We start from the raw sequence: 17,500 nt of genomic DNA, 5'->3' as shown, positions 1-17,500 counted from the left end.
CGGATTACAAAAAGAAAACCAGCCCAGTCACGGACCAGGATGTCTTGCTCCCAGACAAACTAAACAACTTCTTTGCTCACTTTGAGGACACTACAGTGCCACTGACACGGCCCGCTACCAAACCCTGCAGACTCTCCTTCACTGCAGCCGACGTGAGTAAAACATTTAAACGTGTTAACTCTCGCAAGGCTGCAGGCCCAGACGGCATCCCCAGCCGCGCCCTCAGAGCATGCGCAGACCAGCTGGCTGGTGTGTTTACGGACATATTCAATCAATCCTTATCCCAGTCTGCTGTTCCCACATGCTTCAAGAGGGCTACCATTGTTCCTGTTCCCAAGAAAGCTAAGGTAACTGAGCTAAACGACTACCGCCCCGTAGCACTCACTTCCGTCATCATGAAGTGCTTTGAGAGACTAGTCAAGAACCATATTACCTCCACCCTACCTGACACCCTAGACCCACTCCAATTTGCTTACCGCCCAAATAGGTCCACAGACGACGCAATCGCAACCACACGGCACACTGCACTCACCCATCTGAACAAGAGGAATACCTATGTGAGAATGCTGTTCATCGACTACAGCTCAGCATTTATCACCATAGTACCCTCCAAACTCGTCATTAAGCTTGAGACCCTGGGTCTCGACCCCGCCCTGTGCAACTGGGTCCTGGACTTCCTGACGGGCCACCCTAAGGTGGTGAGGGTAGTTAACAACATCTCCACCCCGCTGATCCTCAACACTGGGGCCCCACAAGGGTGCATTCTGAGCCCTCTCCTGTGCTCCCTGTTCACCCACGACTGCATGGACATACACGCCTCCAACTCAATCATCAAGTTTGCAGACGACACTACAGTGGTAGGCTTGGTTACCAACAACGACAAGACGGCCTACAGGGAGGAGGTGAGGGCCTCCTGGAAAATAACCTCACACTCAACATAACAAAGGAGATGATCGTGGACTTCAGGAAACAGCAGAGGGAGCACCTCCCTATCCACATCGACGGGACAGTAGTGGAGAGGGTAGAACGTTTTAAGTTCCTCGGCGTACACATCACGGACAAACTGAAATGGTCCACCCACACAGACAGCGTCGTTAAGAAGGCGCAGCAGGAGGCTGAAGAAATTCGTCTTGTCACCAAAAACACTAACAAACCTTTACAGATGCTCAATCAAGAGCATCCTGTCGAACTGCTCCGCCCACAACCACAGGGCTCTCCAGAGGGTAGTGAGGTCTGCACAACGCATCACCGGGGGAAAACTACCTGCCCTCCAGGACACCTACAGCACCTGATGTCACAGGAAGGCCATAAAGATCATCAAGGACAACAACCATCCGAGCCACAGCCTGTTCACCCCGCTATCATCCAGAAGGCGAGGTCAGTACAGGTGCATCAAAGCAGGGACCGAGAGACTGAAAAACAGCTTCTATCTCAAGGCCATCAGACTGTTAAACAGCCATCACTAACATTGAGTGGCTGCTGCCAACATACTGACTCAACTCCAGCCACATTAATAATGGAAAAATTGATGTAATAAACGGATCACTAGTCACTTTAAACAATAGTTGGGCCCATAGGGTAGTGTGTAGTGTCTGTTAGGGTAGTGTATAGTATCTGTTAGGGTAGTGTCTGTTATAGGGTAGTGTGTAGTGTCTGTTAGGGTAGTGTGTAGTGTCTGTTAGTGTAGTGTGTAGTGTCTGTTATAGGGTAGTGTGTAGTGTCATTGTAGTGTATAGTGTATGTTAGTGTAGTGTGTAGTGTCTGTTAGGGTAGTGTGTAGTGTCTGTTAGGGTAGTGTGTAGTGTCTGTTATAGGGTAGTGTGTAGTGTCATTGTAGTGTATAGTGTATGTTAGTGTAGTGTGTAGTGTATGTTAGTGTAGTGTGTAGTGTCTGTCAGGGTAGTGTGTAGTGTATGTTAGTGTAGTGTGTAGTGTCTGTCAGGGTAGTGTGTAGTGTCTGTTAGTGTAGTGTGTAGTGTCTGTTAGGGTAGTGTGTAGTGTCTGTTAGTGTAGTGTGTAGTGTCTGTTAGTGTAGTGTCTGTTATAGGGTAGTGTGTAGTGTCTGTTAGTGTAGTGTGTAGTGTCTGTTAGTGTAGTGTCTGTTATAGGGTAGTGGGGCCCATAGGGTAGTGTGTAGTGTCTGTTAGGGTAGTGTGTAGTGTCTGTTAGTGTAGTGTGTAGTGTCTGTTAGTGTAGTGTGTAGTGTCTGTTAGTGTAGTGTGTAGTGTCTGTTAGGGTAGTGTGTAGTGTCTGTCAGGGTAGTGTGTAGTGTCTGTTAGGGTAGTGTGTAGTGTCTGTTAGTGTAGTGTGTAGTGTCTGTTAGGGTAGTGTGTAGTGTCTGTTAGGGTAGTGTGTAGTGTCTGTTATAGGGTAGTGTGTAGTGTCATTGTAGTGTATAGTGTATGTTAGTGTAGTGTGTAGTGTCTGTTAGGGTAGTGTGTAGTGTATGTTAGTGTAGTGTGTAGTGTCTGTCAGGGTAGTGTGTAGTGTATGTTAGTGTAGTGTGTAGTGTCTGTCAGGGTAGTGTGTAGTGTCTGTTAGTGTAGTGTGTAGTGTCTGTTAGGGTAGTGTGTAGTGTCTGTTAGTGTAGTGTGTAGTGTCTGTTAGTGTAGTGTCTGTTATAGGGTAGTGTGTAGTGTCTGTTAGTGTAGTGTGTAGTGTCTGTTAGTGTAGTGTCTGTTATAGGGTAGTGGGGCCCATAGGGTAGTGTGTAGTGTCTGTTAGGGTAGTGTGTAGTGTCTGTTAGTGTAGTGTGTAGTGTCTGTTAGTGTAGTGTGTAGTGTCTGTTAGTGTAGTGTGTAGTGTCTGTTAGGGTAGTGTGTAGTGTCTGTTAGGGTAGTGTGTAGTGTCTGTTAGGGTAGTGTGTAGTGTCTGTTAGTGTAGTGTGTAGTGTCTGTTAGGGTAGTGTGTAGTGTCTGTTAGGGTAGTGTGTAGTGTCTGTTAGTGTAGTGTGTAGTGTCTGTTAGTGTAGTGTGTAGTGTCTGTTAGTGTAGTGTGTAGTGTCTGTTAGGGTAGTGTGTAGTGTCTGTTAGTGTAGTGTGTAATGTCTGTTAGGGTGGTGTGTAGTGTCTGTTAGTGTAGTGTGTAGTGTCTGTTATAGGGTAGTGTGTAATGTCTGTTAGGGTGGTGTGTAGTGTCTGTTAGTGTAGTGTGTAGTGTCTGTTATAGGGTAGTGTGTAATGTCTGTTAGGGTGGTGTGTAGTGTCTGTTAGTGTAGTGTGTAGTGTCTGTTATAGGGTAGTGTGTAGTGTCTGTCAGGGTAGTGTGTAATGTCTGTTAGGGTGGTGTGTAGTGTCTGTTAGTGTAGTGTGTAGTGTCTGTTATAGGGTAGTGTGTAGTGTCTGTTATAGGGTAGTGTGTAGTGTCTGTTAGTGTAGTGTCTGTTAGGGTAGTGTGTAGTGTCTGTTATAGGGTAGTGTGTAGTGTCTGTTAGGGTAGTGTGTAGTGTCTCTTAGGGTAGTGTGTAGTGTCTGTTAGTGTAGTGTGTAGTGTCTGTTAGTGTAGTGTGTAGTGTCTGTTATAGGGTAGTGTGTAGTGTCTGTTAGGGTAGTGTGTAGTGTCTGTTAGGGTAGTGTGTAGTGTCTGTTAGTGTAGTGTGTAATGTCTGTTAGGGTGGTGTGTAGTGTCTGTTAGTGTAGTGTGTAGTGTCTGTTATAGGGTAGTGTGTAGTGTCTGTTATAGGGTAGTGTGTAGTGTCTGTTAGTGTAGTGTCTGTTAGGGTAGTGTGTAGTGTCTGTTAGTGTAGTGTGTAGTGTCTGTTATAGGGTAGTGTGTAGTGTCTGTTATAGGGTAGTGTGTAGTGTCTGTTATAGGGTAGTGTGTAGTGTATGTTAGGGTAGTGTGTAGTGTCTGTTAGTGTAGTGTGTAGTGTCTGTTATAGGGTAGTGTGTAGTGTCTGTTATAGTGCAGTGTGTAGTGTCTGTTAGTGTAGTGTGTAGTGTCTGTCAGGGTAGTGTGTAGTGTCTGTTATAGGGTAGTGTGTAGTGTCTGTTAGGGTAGTGTGTAGTGTCTGTTAGGGTAGTGTGTAGTGTCTGTTAGGGTAGTGTGTAGTGTCTGTTAGTGTAGTGTGTAATGTCTGTTAGGGTGGTGTGTAGTGTCTGTTAGTGTAGTGTGTAGTGTCTGTTATAGGGTAGTGTGTAGTGTCTGTTATAGGGTAGTGTGTAGTGTCTGTTAGTGTAGTGTCTGTTAGGGTAGTGTGTAGTGTCTGTTAGTGTAGTGTGTAGTGTCTGTTATAGGGTAGTGTGTAGTGTCTGTTATAGGGTAGTGTGTAGTGTCTGTTATAGGGTAGTGTGTAGTGTATGTTAGGGTAGTGTGTAGTGTATGTTAGGGTAGTGTGTAGTGCCTGTTAGTGTAGTGTGTAGTGTCTGTTATAGGGTAGTGTGTAGTGTCTGTTATAGTGCAGTGTGTAGTGTCTGTTAGTGTAGTGTGTAGTGTCTGTCAGGGTAGTGTGTAGTGTCTGTTATAGGGTAGTGTGTAGTGTCTGTTAGGGTAGTGTGTAGTGTCTGTTATAGGGTAGTGTGTAGTGTCTGTTAGTGTAGTGTGTAGTGTCTGTTATAGGGTAGTGTGTAGTGTCTGTTAGGGTAGTGTGTAGTGTCTGTTAGGGTAGTGTCTGTTATAGGGTAGTGGGGCCCATAGGGTAGTGTGTAGTGTCTGTTAGGGTAGTGTGTAGTGTCTGTTAGGGTAGTGTGTAGTGTCTGTTAGGGTAGTGTGTAGTGTCTGTTAGTGTAGTGTGTAGTGTCTGTTAGTGTAGTGTCTGTTATAGGGTAGTGTGTAGTGTCTGTTATAGCGTAGTGTAAAGTGTCTGTTAGTGTAGTGTGTAGTGTCTGTTATAGGGTAGTGTGTAGTGTCTGTTATAGGGTAGTGTGTAGTGTCATTGTAGTGTGTAGTGTCTGTTAGTGTAGTGTGTAGTGTCTGTTAGGGTAGTGTGTAGTGTCTGTTAGGGTAGTGTGTAGTGTCTGTTAGTGTAGTGTGTAGCGTCTGTTAGGGTAGTGTGTAGTGTATGTTAGTGTAGTGTGTAGTGTATGTTAGTGTAGTGTGTAGTGTCTGTTAGGGTAGTGTGTAGTGTATGTTAGTGTAGTGTGTAGTGTCATTGTAGTGTGTAGTGTCTGTTAGTGTAGTGTGTAGTGTCTGTTATAGGGTAGTGTGTAGTGTCTGTTATTGTAGTGTGTAGTGTCTGTTATAGGGTAGTGTGTAGTGTCTGTTAGTGTAGTGTGTAGTGTCTGTTAGGGTAGTGTGTAGTGTCTGTTATAGGGTAGTGTGTAGTGTCTGTTAGTGTAGTGTGTAGTGTCTGTTAGTGTAGGGTGTAGTGTCTGTTATAGGGTAGTGTGTAGTGTATGTTATAGGGTAGTGTGTAGTGTATGTTATAGGGTAGTGTGTAGTGTATGTTAGGGTAGTGTCTGTTATAGGGTAGTGTGTAGTGTCTGTTAGTATAGTGTGTAGTGTCTGTTATAGGGTAGTGTGTAGTGTCTGTTATTGTAGTGTGTAGTGTCTGTTATAGGGTAGTGTGTAGTGTCTGTTATAGGGTAGTGTGTAGTGCCTGTTATAGGGTAGTGTGTAGTGTATGTTATAGGGTAGTGTGTAGTGTATGTTAGGGTAGTGTCTGTTATAGGGTAGTGTGTAGTGTCTGTTAGTATAGTGTGTAGTGTCTGTTATAGGGTAGTGTGTAGTGTCTGTTAGGGTAGTGTGTAGTGTCTGTTAGGGTAGTGTGTAGTGTCTGTTATAGGGTAGTGTGTAGTGTCTGTTATAGGGTAGTGTGTAGTGTCTGTTAGTGTAGTGTCTGTCAGGGTAGTGTGTAGTGTCTGTTATAGGGTAGTGTGTAGTGTATGTTATAGGGTAGTGTGTAGTGTATGTTAGGGTAGTGTCTGTTATAGGGTAGTGTGTAGTGTCTGTTAGTATAGTGTGTAGTGTCTGTTATAGGGTAGTGTGTAGTGTCTGTTAGGGTAGTGTGTAGTGTCTGTTAGGGTAGTGTGTAGTGTCTGTTATAGGGTAGTGTGTAGTGTCTGTTATAGGGTAGTGTGTAGTGTCTGTTAGTGTAGTGTCTGTTAGGGTAGTGTGTAGTGTCTGTTAGTGTAGTGTGTAGTGTCTGTTATAGGGTAGTGTGTAGTGTCTGTTATAGGGTAGTGTGTAGTGTCTGTTATAGGGTAGTGTGTAGTGTATGTTAGGGTAGTGTGTAGTGTATGTTAGGGTAGTGTGTAGTGTCTGTTAGTGTAGTGTGTAGTGTCTGTTATAGGGTAGTGTGTAGTGTCTGTTATAGTGCAGTGTGTAGTGTCTGTTAGCGTAGTGTGTAGTGTCTGTCAGGGTAGTGTGTAGTGTCTGTTATAGGGTAGTGTGTAGTGTCTGTTAGGGTAGTGTGTAGTGTCTGTTATAGGGTAGTGTGTAGTGTCTGTTAGTGTAGTGTGTAGTGTCTGTTATAGGGTAGTGTGTAGTGTCTGTTATAGGATAGTGTGTAGTGTCTGTTATAGGGTAGTGTGTAGTGTCTGTTAGGTAGTGTGTAGTGTCTGTTAGGGTAGTGTCTGTTATAGGGTAGTGGGGCCCATAGGGTAGTGTGTAGTGTCTGTTAGGGTAGTGTGTAGTGTCTGTTAGGGTAGTGTGTAGTGTCTGTTAGGGTAGTGTGTAGTGTCTGTTAGTGTAGTGTGTAGTGTCTGTTAGTGTAGTGTCTGTTATAGGGTAGTGTGTAGTGTCTGTTATAGCGTAGTGTAAAGTGTCTGTTAGTGTAGTGTGTAGTGTCTGTTATAGGGTAGTGTGTAGTGTCTGTTATAGGGTAGTGTGTAGTGTCATTGTAGTGTGTAGTGTCTGTTAGTGTAGTGTGTAGTGTCTGTTAGGGTAGTGTGTAGTGTCTGTTAGGGTAGTGTGTAGTGTCTGTTAGTGTAGTGTGTAGCGTCTGTTAGGGTAGTGTGTAGTGTATGTTAGTGTAGTGTGTAGTGTATGTTAGTGTAGTGTGTAGTGTCTGTTAGGGTAGTGTGTAGTGTCTGTTAGGGTAGTGTGTAGTGTATGTTAGTGTAGTGTGTAGTGTCATTGTAGTGTGTAGTGTCTGTTAGTGTAGTGTGTAGTGTCAGTTAGGGTAGTGTGTAGTGTCTGTTAGGGTAGTGTGTAGTGTATGTTAGTGTAGTGTATAGTGTATGTTAGTGTAGTGTGTAGTGTCTGTTAGTGTAGTGTGTAGTGTATGTTAGTGTAGTGTGTAGTGTCTGTTAGGGTAGTGTGTAGTGTATGTTAGTGTAGTGTGTAGTGTCATTGTAGTGTGAAGTGTCTGTTAGTGTAGTGTGTAGTGTCTGTTATAGGGTAGTGTGTAGTGTCTGTTATTGTAGTGTGTAGTGTCTGTTATAGGGTAGTGTGTAGTGTCTGTTAGGGTAGTGTGTAGTGTCTGTTAGGTAGTGTGTAGTGTCTGTTATAGGGTAGTGTGTAGTGTCTGTTAGTGTAGTGTGTAGTGTCTGTTAGTGTAGTGTCTGTTATAGGGTAGTGTGTAGTGTCTGTTATAGCGTAGTGTAAAGTGTCTGTTAGTATAGTGTGTAGTGTCTGTTATAGGGTAGTGTGTAGTGTCTGTTAGGGTAGTGTGTAGTGTCTGTTAGTATAGTGTGTAGTGTCTGTTATAGGGTAGTGTGTAGTGTCTGTTATTGTAGTGTGTAGTGTCTGTTATAGGGTAGTGTGTAGTGTCTGTTATAGGTTAGTGTGTAGTGTCTGTTATAGGGTAGTGTGTAGTGTATGTTATAGGGTAGTGTGTAGTGTATGTTAGGGTAGTGTCTGTTATAGGGTAGTGTGTAGTGTCTGTTAGTATAGTGTGTAGTGTCTGTTATAGGGTAGTGTGTAGTGTCTGTTAGGGTAGTGTGTAGTGTCTGTTAGGGTAGTGTGTAGTGTTAGTGTAGTGTGTAGTGTCTGTTAGGGTAGTGTGTAGTGTCTGTTATAGGGTAGTGTGTAGTGTCTGTTAGTATAGTGTGTAGTGTCTGTTATAGGGTAGTGTGTAGTGTCTGTTGTTGTGTAGTGTGTAGTGTCTGTTAGTGTAGTGTGTAGTGTCTGTTATAGGGTAGTGTGTCGTGTCTGTTAGTGTAGTGTGTAGTGTCTGTTAGGGTAGTGTCTGTTAGGGTAGTGTGTAGTGTCTGTTAGGGTAGTGTGTAGTGCCTGTTAGTGTAGTGTGTAGTGTCTGTTAGTGTAGTGTGTAGTGTCTGTTAGGGTAGTGTCTGTTATTGGGTAGTGGGGCCCATAGGGTAGTGTGTAGTGTTAGTGTAGTGTGTAGTGTCTGTTATTGGGTAGTGTGTAGTGTTAGTGTAGTGTCTGTTAGGGTAGTGTCTGTTAGTGTAGTGTGTAGTGTATGTTAGTGTAGTGTGTAGTGTCTGTTAGGGTAGTGTGTAGTGTCTGTTAGGGTAGTGTGTAGTGTCTGTTAGGGTAGTGTGTAGTGTTAGTGTAGTGTGTAGTGTCTGTTATAGGGTAGTGGGGCCCATAGGGTAAGTTCCCTAATGCCAGCCAGCTGTCCCAGTATCGACCCACAGCTGGTCCCCTAGTGGGGGGGCAGGGGTCAGGGCAGAGTGGGGGCCGGGGGCCCGCTGTACACCCCTCCCAAAACACCAATGGGACAGGAAGAGAGGAGAGGCAGGTAGAGGGGGAGAGGATGTATTTTGTCACCAAGGAATAGATTCATTAGGATAAGTGCTGAAGGAGCATGGTGTGTGTGTGTGTGTGTGTGTGTTCCTTAACAATCAACTAATGGGCTTTTAACACAGGCTCAAAGTCAATTGGTTTGTAATCACAACCAAGGTGCAGATCAATATTCCCTATTGATCAGGACTGACTCCAATGTTCCATCAACAACCGAAAGACACAGAAAACGGGATGAGTAAATCAGTGTGTGTGTCGGTGTCGGTGTGTGTGTCGGTGTCTGTGTCGGTGTGTGTGTGTGGGTGTCTATGTCTGTGTCGGTGTCTATGTCTGTGTCGGTGTGTGTGTGTGGGTGTCTGTGTGGGTGTGTGTGTGTGGGTGTCTGTGTCGGTGTGTGTTTATAGGTGTGTGTTGTGTGTGTGTGTATCGGTGTGTGTGGTGTGTGTGTCTGTGTGTGTCGGTGTGTGTGTGTGTGTGGGTGTCTGTCGGTGTGTGTCGGGGTGTGTGTGTGTGTCGGTGTGTGTGTGTGTTGGTGTCTGTGTCGGTGTGTGTTTATAGGTGTGTGTTGTGTGTGTGTGTATCGGTGTGTGTGGTGTGTGTGTCTGTGTGTGTCGGTGTGTGTGGGTGTGTGGGTGTGTGTGTGTGTGTCTGTGTTGGTGTGTGTGGGTGTGTGTCGGGAATGTGTGTGTGTGTGGGTGTCGGTGTGTGTGTGTGTGTGTGTGTGTGTGTGTGTGTGTGTGTGTGTGTGTGTGTGTGTGTGAGTGTGTGTGTGTCTGTGTGTGTGTGTGTGTGTATGTGTCTGTGTGTCTGTGTGTGTGTGTCAGTGTGTCAGTCAGTGTGTGTTACAGGAAAATATACCTTTGTAACTCCAGATGACAATCTGCCCCCCAAACACACACTGCCCTGACCCCCAAACACACACAGCCCTGACCCCTGACCCTCCTAACACACACTGCCCTGACCCCTGACCTCCCAAACACACACTGCCCTGACCCTCCTAACACACACACTTCTCTGTCTGAAGTGAAGAGTCACAGATCCAGCACTACCAGGCCTCTACACACACTGGTCAGCATTATGTTACAGTCATCTCAGGATTCAGTCTGTGGTTGTGTTCTTTCCTTCTGATATGGGCTGTGTGTTCCTGTCTTTGTCTCAGTGTGTGTGTGTGTTTGTTTGTATCTGATGTCAGGAATTGAGAACGAGGAGTTAAGCGTTATCCTAAACTATTCTTCTCCACTATTGTCATGTGTTCTCTCTTCACACTAACCACTAATCCAGACCCTCTCTTGTCTAATCACCATCCTCTCCTCTCTCTGTCCTCCTCTCTCTCTCTGTGTCCTCTCTCTCTCTCTCTTTCCTCTCTCTGTCCTCCTCTCTTGCTCGCTCTCTGTCCTCCTCTCTCTGTCCTCCTCTCTCGCTCGCTCTCTGTCCTCCTCTCTCGCTCGCTCTCTGTCCTCCTCTCCCGCTCGCTCGCTCTCTGTCCTCCTCTCTCTCTCGCTCTCTGTCCTCCTCTCCCGCTCGCTCGCTCTCTGTCCTCCTCTCTCGCTCGCTCTCTGTCCTCCTCTCCTCTCTCTGTCCTCCTCTCTCTGCCCTCCTCTCTCTCTCGCTCTCTGTCCTCATCTCTCTCTCGCTCTCTGTCCTCCTCTCTCTTGCTCGCTCTCTGTCCTCCTCTCTCTCGCTCGCTCTCTGTACTCCTCTCTCTCGCTCGCTCTCTGTCCTCCTCTCCCCGCTCGCTCGCTCTCTGTCCTCCTCTCTCTCTCGCTCTCTGTCCTCCTCTCCCGCTCGCTCGCTCTCTGTCCTCCTCTCTCGCTCGCTCTCTGTCCTCCTCTCCTCTCTCTGCCCTCCTCTCTCTCTCGCTCTCTGTCCTCATCTCTCTCTCGCTCTCTGTCCTCCTCTCTCTTGCTCGCTCTCTGTCCTCCTCTCTCTCGCTCGCTCTCTGTACTCCTCTCTCTCGCTCGCTCTCTGTCCTCCTCTCTCTCGCTCGCTCTCTGTCCTCCTCTCTCTCGCTCGCTCTCTGTCCTCCTCTCTCTCTCGCTCTCTGTCCTCCTCTCTCTCGCTCTCTGTCCTCCTCTCTCGCTCGCTCTCTGTCCTCCTCTCTCGCTCGCTCTCTGTCCTCTCTCTCGGTCCTCCTCTCTCTCGGTCCTCCTCTCTCTCGTTCGCTCTCTGTCCTCCTCTCTCTCGCTCGCTCTCTGTCCTCCTCTCTCTCGCTCTCTGTCCTCCTCTCTCTCGCTCGCACTCTGTCCTCCTCTCTCTCGCTCGCACTCTGTCCTCCTCTATCTCTCTCTCACTGTTCTCTCTCTCTGTCCTCCTTTCTCTCGCTCTCTGTCCTCTCTCTCGCTCCTCCGTCCTCTCTTGCTCCTCTCTCTCGCTCCTCTGTCCTCTCTTGCTCCTCTCTCTCGCTCCTCAGTCCTCTCTCGCTCCTCCGTCCTCGCTCTCTGTCCTCCTCTCGCTCTCTGTCCTCCTCTCGCTCTCTGTCCTCCTCTCGCTCTCTGTCCTCCTCTCGCTCTCTGTCCTCCTCTCGCTCTCTGTCCTCCTCTCGCTCTCTGTCCTCCTCTCGCTCTCTGTCCTCCTCTCGCTCTCTGTCCTCCTCTCGCTCTCTGTCCTCCTCTCGCTCTCTGTCCTCCTCTCGCTCTCTGTCCACCTCTCGCTCTCTGTCCTCCTCTCACACAGAGAGGAGAGATTCACCACCTCTGACCCTCCATCACTGAGAGAGGAGAGATTTACCACCTCTGACCCTCCATCACTCTGTGAGAGGAGAGATTCACCACCTCTGACCCTCCATCACTCAGAGAGAGGAGAGATTCACCACCTCTGACCCTCCATCACTCTGAGAGGAGAGATTCACCACCTCTGACCCTCCATCACTCTGAGAGAGGAGAGATTCACCACCTCTGACCCTCCATCACTCTGAGAGAGGAGAGATTCACCACCTCTGACCCTCCATCACTCAGAGAGAGGAGAGATTCACCACCTCTGACCCTCCATCACTCTGAGAGAGGAGAGATTCACCACCTCTGACCCTCCATCACTCTGAGAGAGGAGAGATTCACCACCTCTGACCCTCCATCACTCAGAGAGGAGAGATTCACCACCTCTGACCCTCCATCACCGAGAGAGAGGTTTGAACCAACAACCTCCTAAACAACATCACAGGAAGAGGCTCAAGTCTGTTCTGAGGTCAGATGCTGGAGAAAACATCAGAAACAACATGCACCATGACAGAATCATCCCTCCCTCCCTCTCCCTCCCTCTCCCTCTCGACCCTCCCTCCCTCCCTCCCTCCCACTCCTCCTCCTCAGGCCGTATCAGAATACCACACTACATACTACATACTCATTTTGGTGTTGGGTCTAATAGAATTCAATTGTCTTTTCTGACTTGTGTTTGACCACAGCTGATAATCGGATGAACTGACGCTCCTAAGCAAAATGACCGGATTGCAGGAGTCAACACAATCCCACGTTACACATTGAGTTATTTTCAAAATATCACATAGTATAGGACGTTATATTTTGGCATACTATTTAGTACGCCAGTAAAGGCATTTAGACACGGCCTCTATCTCGCCCCCCTCCCTTCGTCCTCTCCGGGTCTTATCAGTGTGTCCAGGGCCCTCTCCTCTCCTCTGTTCTCTCTATCGCCCTAGCCAGCCCCTCAGACCCAGGAGCACCATCTTCAGAGAAGGGGCTAATGGGAAAATAAATTACTGTACCAAAAGACCTGCCACTGCACTATTCTATGAGAGAGAGAGCGGCAGAGAGAGGCAGAGAGAGAGAGGCAGAGAGAGAGAGAGGGAGGCAGAGAGAGAGAGGCAGAGAGAGAGAGAGGCAGAGAGAGAGGCAGAGAGAGAGAGAGAGAGAGAGAGGAGAGAGAGAGAGAGGCAGAGAGAGAGAGAGGCAGAGAGAGAGAGAGGCAGAGAAAGGCAGAGAGAGCGGCAGAGAAAGGCAGAGAGAGAGGGAGGCAGAGAGAGAGAGGCAGAGAGAGAGAGCGGCAGAGAAAGGCAGAGAGAGAGAAGAAGAGAGAGAGAGAGGGAGGCAGAGAGAGGCAGAGAGAGAGAGAGGCAGAGAGAGAGAGGCAGAGAGAGAGAGGCAGAGAGAGAGAGGCAGAGAGAGAGAGAGAGAGGCAGAGAGAGAGAGAGAGAGAGAGAGAGAGAGAGAGAGAGAGAGGAGAGAGAGAGAGAGAGAAGCAGAGAGAGAGAGGCAGAGAGAGAGAGGCAGAGAGAGAGAGGCAGAGAAAGGCAGAGAGAGAGAGAGACAGAGAGAGAGGCAGAGAGAGAGAGAGAGAGCAGAGAGAGAGAGAGAGGCAGAGAGAGAGAGAGAGGCAGAGAGAGAGAGAGAGGCAGAGAGAGAGAGAGAGAGGCAGAGAGAGAGAGAGGCAGAGAGAGAGAGAGACGAGAGAGAGAGAGAGGCAGAGAGAGAGAGAGGCAGAGAGAGAGAGAGAGAGAGAGAGAGAGACAGAGAGAGAGAGAGAGAGAGAGAGAGAGAGAGAGCTGCACTTCCTAACCTCCTGCCCAATGTATGACCATATTAGAGAGACATATTTCCCTCAGATTACACAGATCCACAAAGAATTCGAAAACAAATCCAATTTTGATAAACTCCCATATCTACTGGGTGAAATTCCACAGTGTGCCATCAAAGCAGCAAGATTTGTGACCTGTTGCCACGAGAAAAGGGCAACCAGTGAAGAACAAACACCATTGTAAATACAACCCATATTTATGCTTATTTATTTTATCTTGTGTCCTTTAACCATTTGTACATTGTTAAAACACTGTATATATATAATATGACATTTGAAATGTCTTTACTGTTTTGAAACTTCTGTATGTGAGATACTGTTAATTTTTGTGAGAGGGTGAGAGAGAGAGAATGAGAGGGTGAGAGAGAATGAGAGGGTGAGAGAGATGGGAGAGAGAATGAGAGGGTGAGAGAGAATGAGAGGGTGAGAGAGATGGGAGAGAGAATGAGAGGGTGAGAGAGAATGAGAGGGTGAGAGCGAGTGAGTGAGAGAGAGAAATGAGAGGGTGAGAGAGATGGGAGAGAGAATGAGAGGGTGAGAGCGAGTGAGTGAGAGAGAGAATGAGAGGGTGAGAGAGATGGGAGAGAGAATGAGAGGGTGAGAGCGAGTGAGTGAGAGAGAGAATGAGAGGGTGAGAGAGATGGGAGAGAGAATGAGAGAGAATGAGAGAGAGAATGAGAGTGAGAGAGAGAGAGAGCGAGAGGAGAGGCTAGACGAGGGATCATTGATCCTGAGGACCTGGTTTAACCAAGACTAGTATTTGAAATAAGTGTAAATTGAGGGCAGTGCTGAGGTAATGGACCCTGGAAGAGAACTGCTGACGGTTCACAGTTCTGGAGAGACTGGAGACGGCAGACATGTGACTACAGGAAGTGGGTAAGAGGAGGAAGGGGGGAGGAAGGGAGTCAAGGGGACCGACCACCCAAACTCCAACACCCAGAATGGGTCTGACAGGTTGACATTGAGGAACACACAGAACACAAACCTCATTAGAAGATCCCTGATTTGAAAACGTCACACACACACACACACACACACACACACACACACACACACACATCTACAGTATAACATCTACAGTATAATATCTGTGGTTTAATATCTACAGTATAATATCTACAGTATAATATCTACAGTATAATATCTGTGGTTTAATATCTACAGTATAATATCTACAGTATAATATCTACAGTATAATATCTGTGGTTTAATATCTACAGTATAATATCTACAGTATAATATCTGTGGTTTAATATCTACAGTATAATATCTACAGTATAATATCTGTGGTTTAATATCTACAGTATAATATCTGTGGTTTAATATCTACAGTATAATATCTACAGTATAATATCTACAGTATAATATCTGGTTTAATATCTACAGTATAATATCTACAGTATAATATCTACAGTATAACATCTACAGTATAATATCTACAGTATAATATCTGTGGTTTAATATCTACAGTATAATATCTACAGTATAATATCTACAGTATAATATCTACAGTATAATATCTACAGTATAATATCTGTGGTTTAATATCTACAGTATAATATCTACAGTATAATATCTACAGTATAATATCTACAGTATAATATCTGTGGTTTAATATCTACAGTATAATATCTACAGTTTAATATCTACAGTATAATATCTACAGTATAATATCTACAGTATAATATCTACAGTATAATATCTGTGGTTTAACATCTACAGTATAATATCTACAGTATAATATCTACAGTATAATATCTACAGTATAATATCTACAGTATAATATCTGTGGTTTAACAGCTGGGGTTTAAGGTTTAACATTAGAAATGACAATCAAATCAGATCTAATGTATTTATATAGCCCTTCGTACATCAGCTGATATCTCAAAGTGCTGTACAGAAACCCAGCCTAAAACCCCAAACAGCAAGCAATGCAGGTGTAGAAGCACGGTGGCTAGGAAAAACTCCCTAGAAAGGCCAAAACCTAGGAAGACACCTAGAGAGGAACCAGGCTATGAGGGGTGGCCAGTCCTCTACTGGCTGTACTGGGTAGAGAGGAACCAGGCTCTGAGGGGTGGCCAGTCCTCTTCTGGCTGTACTGGGTAGAGAGGAACCAGGCTCTGAGGGGTGGCCAGTCCTCTTCTGGCTGTACTGGGTAGAGAGGAACCAGGCTGTGGGGTGGCCAGTCCTCTTCTGGCTGTACTGGGTGGAGAGGAACCAGGCTCTGAGGGGTGGCCAGTCCTCTTCTGGCTGTACTGGGTGGAGAGGAACCAGGCTGTGGGGTGGCCAGTCCTCTTCTGGCTGTACTGGGTGGAGAGGAACCAGGCTGTGGGGGTGGCCAGTCCTCTACTGGCTGTACTGGGTAGAGAGGAACCAGGCTCTGAGGGGTGGCCAGTCCTCTTCTGGCTGTACTGGGTAGAGAGGAACCAGGCTCTGAGGGGTGGCCAGTCCTCTTCTGGCTGTACTGGGTAGAGAGGAACCAGGCTGTGGGGTGGCCAGTCCTCTTCTGGCTGTACTGGGTGGAGAGGAACCAGGCTGTGGGGTGGCCAGTCCTCTCTGGCTGTACTGGGTGGAGAGGAACCAGGCTCTGTGGGTGGCCAGTCCTCTACTGGCTGTACTGGGTAGAGAGGAACCAGGCTCTGAGGGGGTGGCCAGTCCTCTTCTGGCTGTACTGGGTAGAGAGGAACCAGGCTCTGTGGGTGGCCAGTCCTCTACTGGCTGTACTGGGTAGAGAGGAACCAGGCTCTGTGGGTGGCCAGTCCTCTGCTGGCTGTACTGGGTAGAGAGGAACCAGGCTCTGAGGGGTGGCCAGTCCCTCTTCTGGCTGTACTGGGTAGAGAGGAACCAGGCTGTGGGTGGCCAGTCCTCTTCTGGCTGTACTGGGTAGAGAGGAACCAGGCTCTGAGGGGTGGCCAGTCCTCTTCTGGCTGTACTGGGTAGAGAGGAACCAGGCTGTGGGGTGGCCAGTCCTCTTCTGGCTGTACTGGGTGGAGAGGAACCAGGCTCTGAGGGGTGGCCAGTCCTCTTCTGGCTGTACTGGGTGGAGAGGAACCAGGCTGTGGGGTGGCCAGTCCTCTTCTGGCTGTACTGGGTGGACATTATAACAGAACATGGACAAGATGTTCAAATGTTCATGACGACGATATGAGTTTAAACCAGAAAAAGCTGATTTACTAAAGGAGCTCTTAAAATGGCAGATGACAAACAACTATGATATTAAGATTCTCAACAGGGTCTGTGTGTCGCTGTGTGTGTGTGTGTGTGTGTGTGTGTGTGTGTGTGTGTGTGTGTGTGTGTGTGTGTGTTAAGATGACAAAGAGTTTAGAGAAAGGCTATTTGCCTCTCAAAAGGTGTACAGAATAAACACACACACACACAGTCACACCCTGTCCTTCATAAGCTGTGTGTTGTGAGTCATCCTCACAGAGTGTTAGTGTGTTCAGGCATCAGTGTAACTATCAGTCAGGAGCATTAGACCCTATTCACTGTCAACTAGCGGAACCTTCCTTCACTGGGACACACACACACCCCCCTGCTCGGGTCTGCCATCCACCCCCGACCCCACCCACATACTCAAAATAAGCCCCCCACCCCCCGCCAGCCCGTCAACACACCACACACTTGTGTGTAAACAAGGGGATTTGTGTGTTGGGATGTTTAGTGTTTACGGCACAGAGTCTGTCTCCATCTTGGGCAGCCATCTTAAGACGCACCAGGCCAAAAATAAATACCTGAGATTACAACTAACCACCGTTCTACAGAGAGCCAATCACTGCTCTCCTCTCACCTGACCCACCACCCCCGCCCCTCACCTGACAGTGAGAAGGGATGAAGAGGAGGATTATGAGGAGGAGGGGAACAGAGGGATAAGATCATACAGGTAGAGGTGAGTGTTGGGCGTCACGTCAGGCACTAGGGGCGATGACATCAGAGATGTCTGACTGAACTCTACTGCAGTGGGCTAAATCAGGGTCACAGAGAGTGACTCCTGGTAGTCTGAAACACACAGAGTCACAGAGAGTGACTCCTGGTAGTCTGAAACACACAGGGTCACAGAGAGTGACTCCTGGTAGTCTGAAACACACAGGGTCACAGAGAGTGACTCCTGGTCGTCTGAAACACACAGGGTCACAGAGAGTGACTCCTGGTAGTCTGAAACACACAGGGTCACAGAGAGTGACTCCTGGTAGTCTGAAACACACAGGGTCACAGAGAGTGACTCCTGGTCGTCTGAAACACACAGGGTCACAGAGAGTGACTCCTGGTCGTCTGAAACACACAGGGTCACAGAGAGTGACTCCTGGTAGACTGAAACACACAGGGTCACAGAGAGTGACTCTGGTCGTCTGAAAACACACAGGGTCACAGAGAGAGGACTCCTGGTCGTCTG

General features: G+C 47.3%; 1 protein-coding gene across 1 annotated transcript in view; it reads right to left on the bottom strand.

The window, feature by feature from the left end:
- LOC121838667 (EH domain-binding protein 1-like) overlaps positions 1–17,379 on the bottom strand; it is a gene marked incomplete at both ends in the record, with an annotated part of 56,992 nt that extends 39,613 nt beyond the window's left edge. The window contains one exon of the mRNA XM_042313154.1: positions 17,087–17,379. Within this exon, the coding sequence (XP_042169088.1) occupies positions 17,087–17,379 (293 nt within the window). The remainder of the gene's footprint in view (positions 1–17,086) is intronic.
- Between the last annotated feature and the right edge of the window lie 121 nt (positions 17,380–17,500).

Source organism: Oncorhynchus tshawytscha, unplaced genomic scaffold, assembly GCF_018296145.1.
Source record: "Oncorhynchus tshawytscha isolate Ot180627B unplaced genomic scaffold, Otsh_v2.0 Un_contig_5674_pilon_pilon, whole genome shotgun sequence".
NCBI lineage: Eukaryota > Metazoa > Chordata > Actinopteri > Salmoniformes > Salmonidae > Oncorhynchus > Oncorhynchus tshawytscha.
The sequence above is the reverse complement of the archived record's forward strand: the minus strand, read 5'-3'. Positions and strand labels throughout refer to the sequence as shown.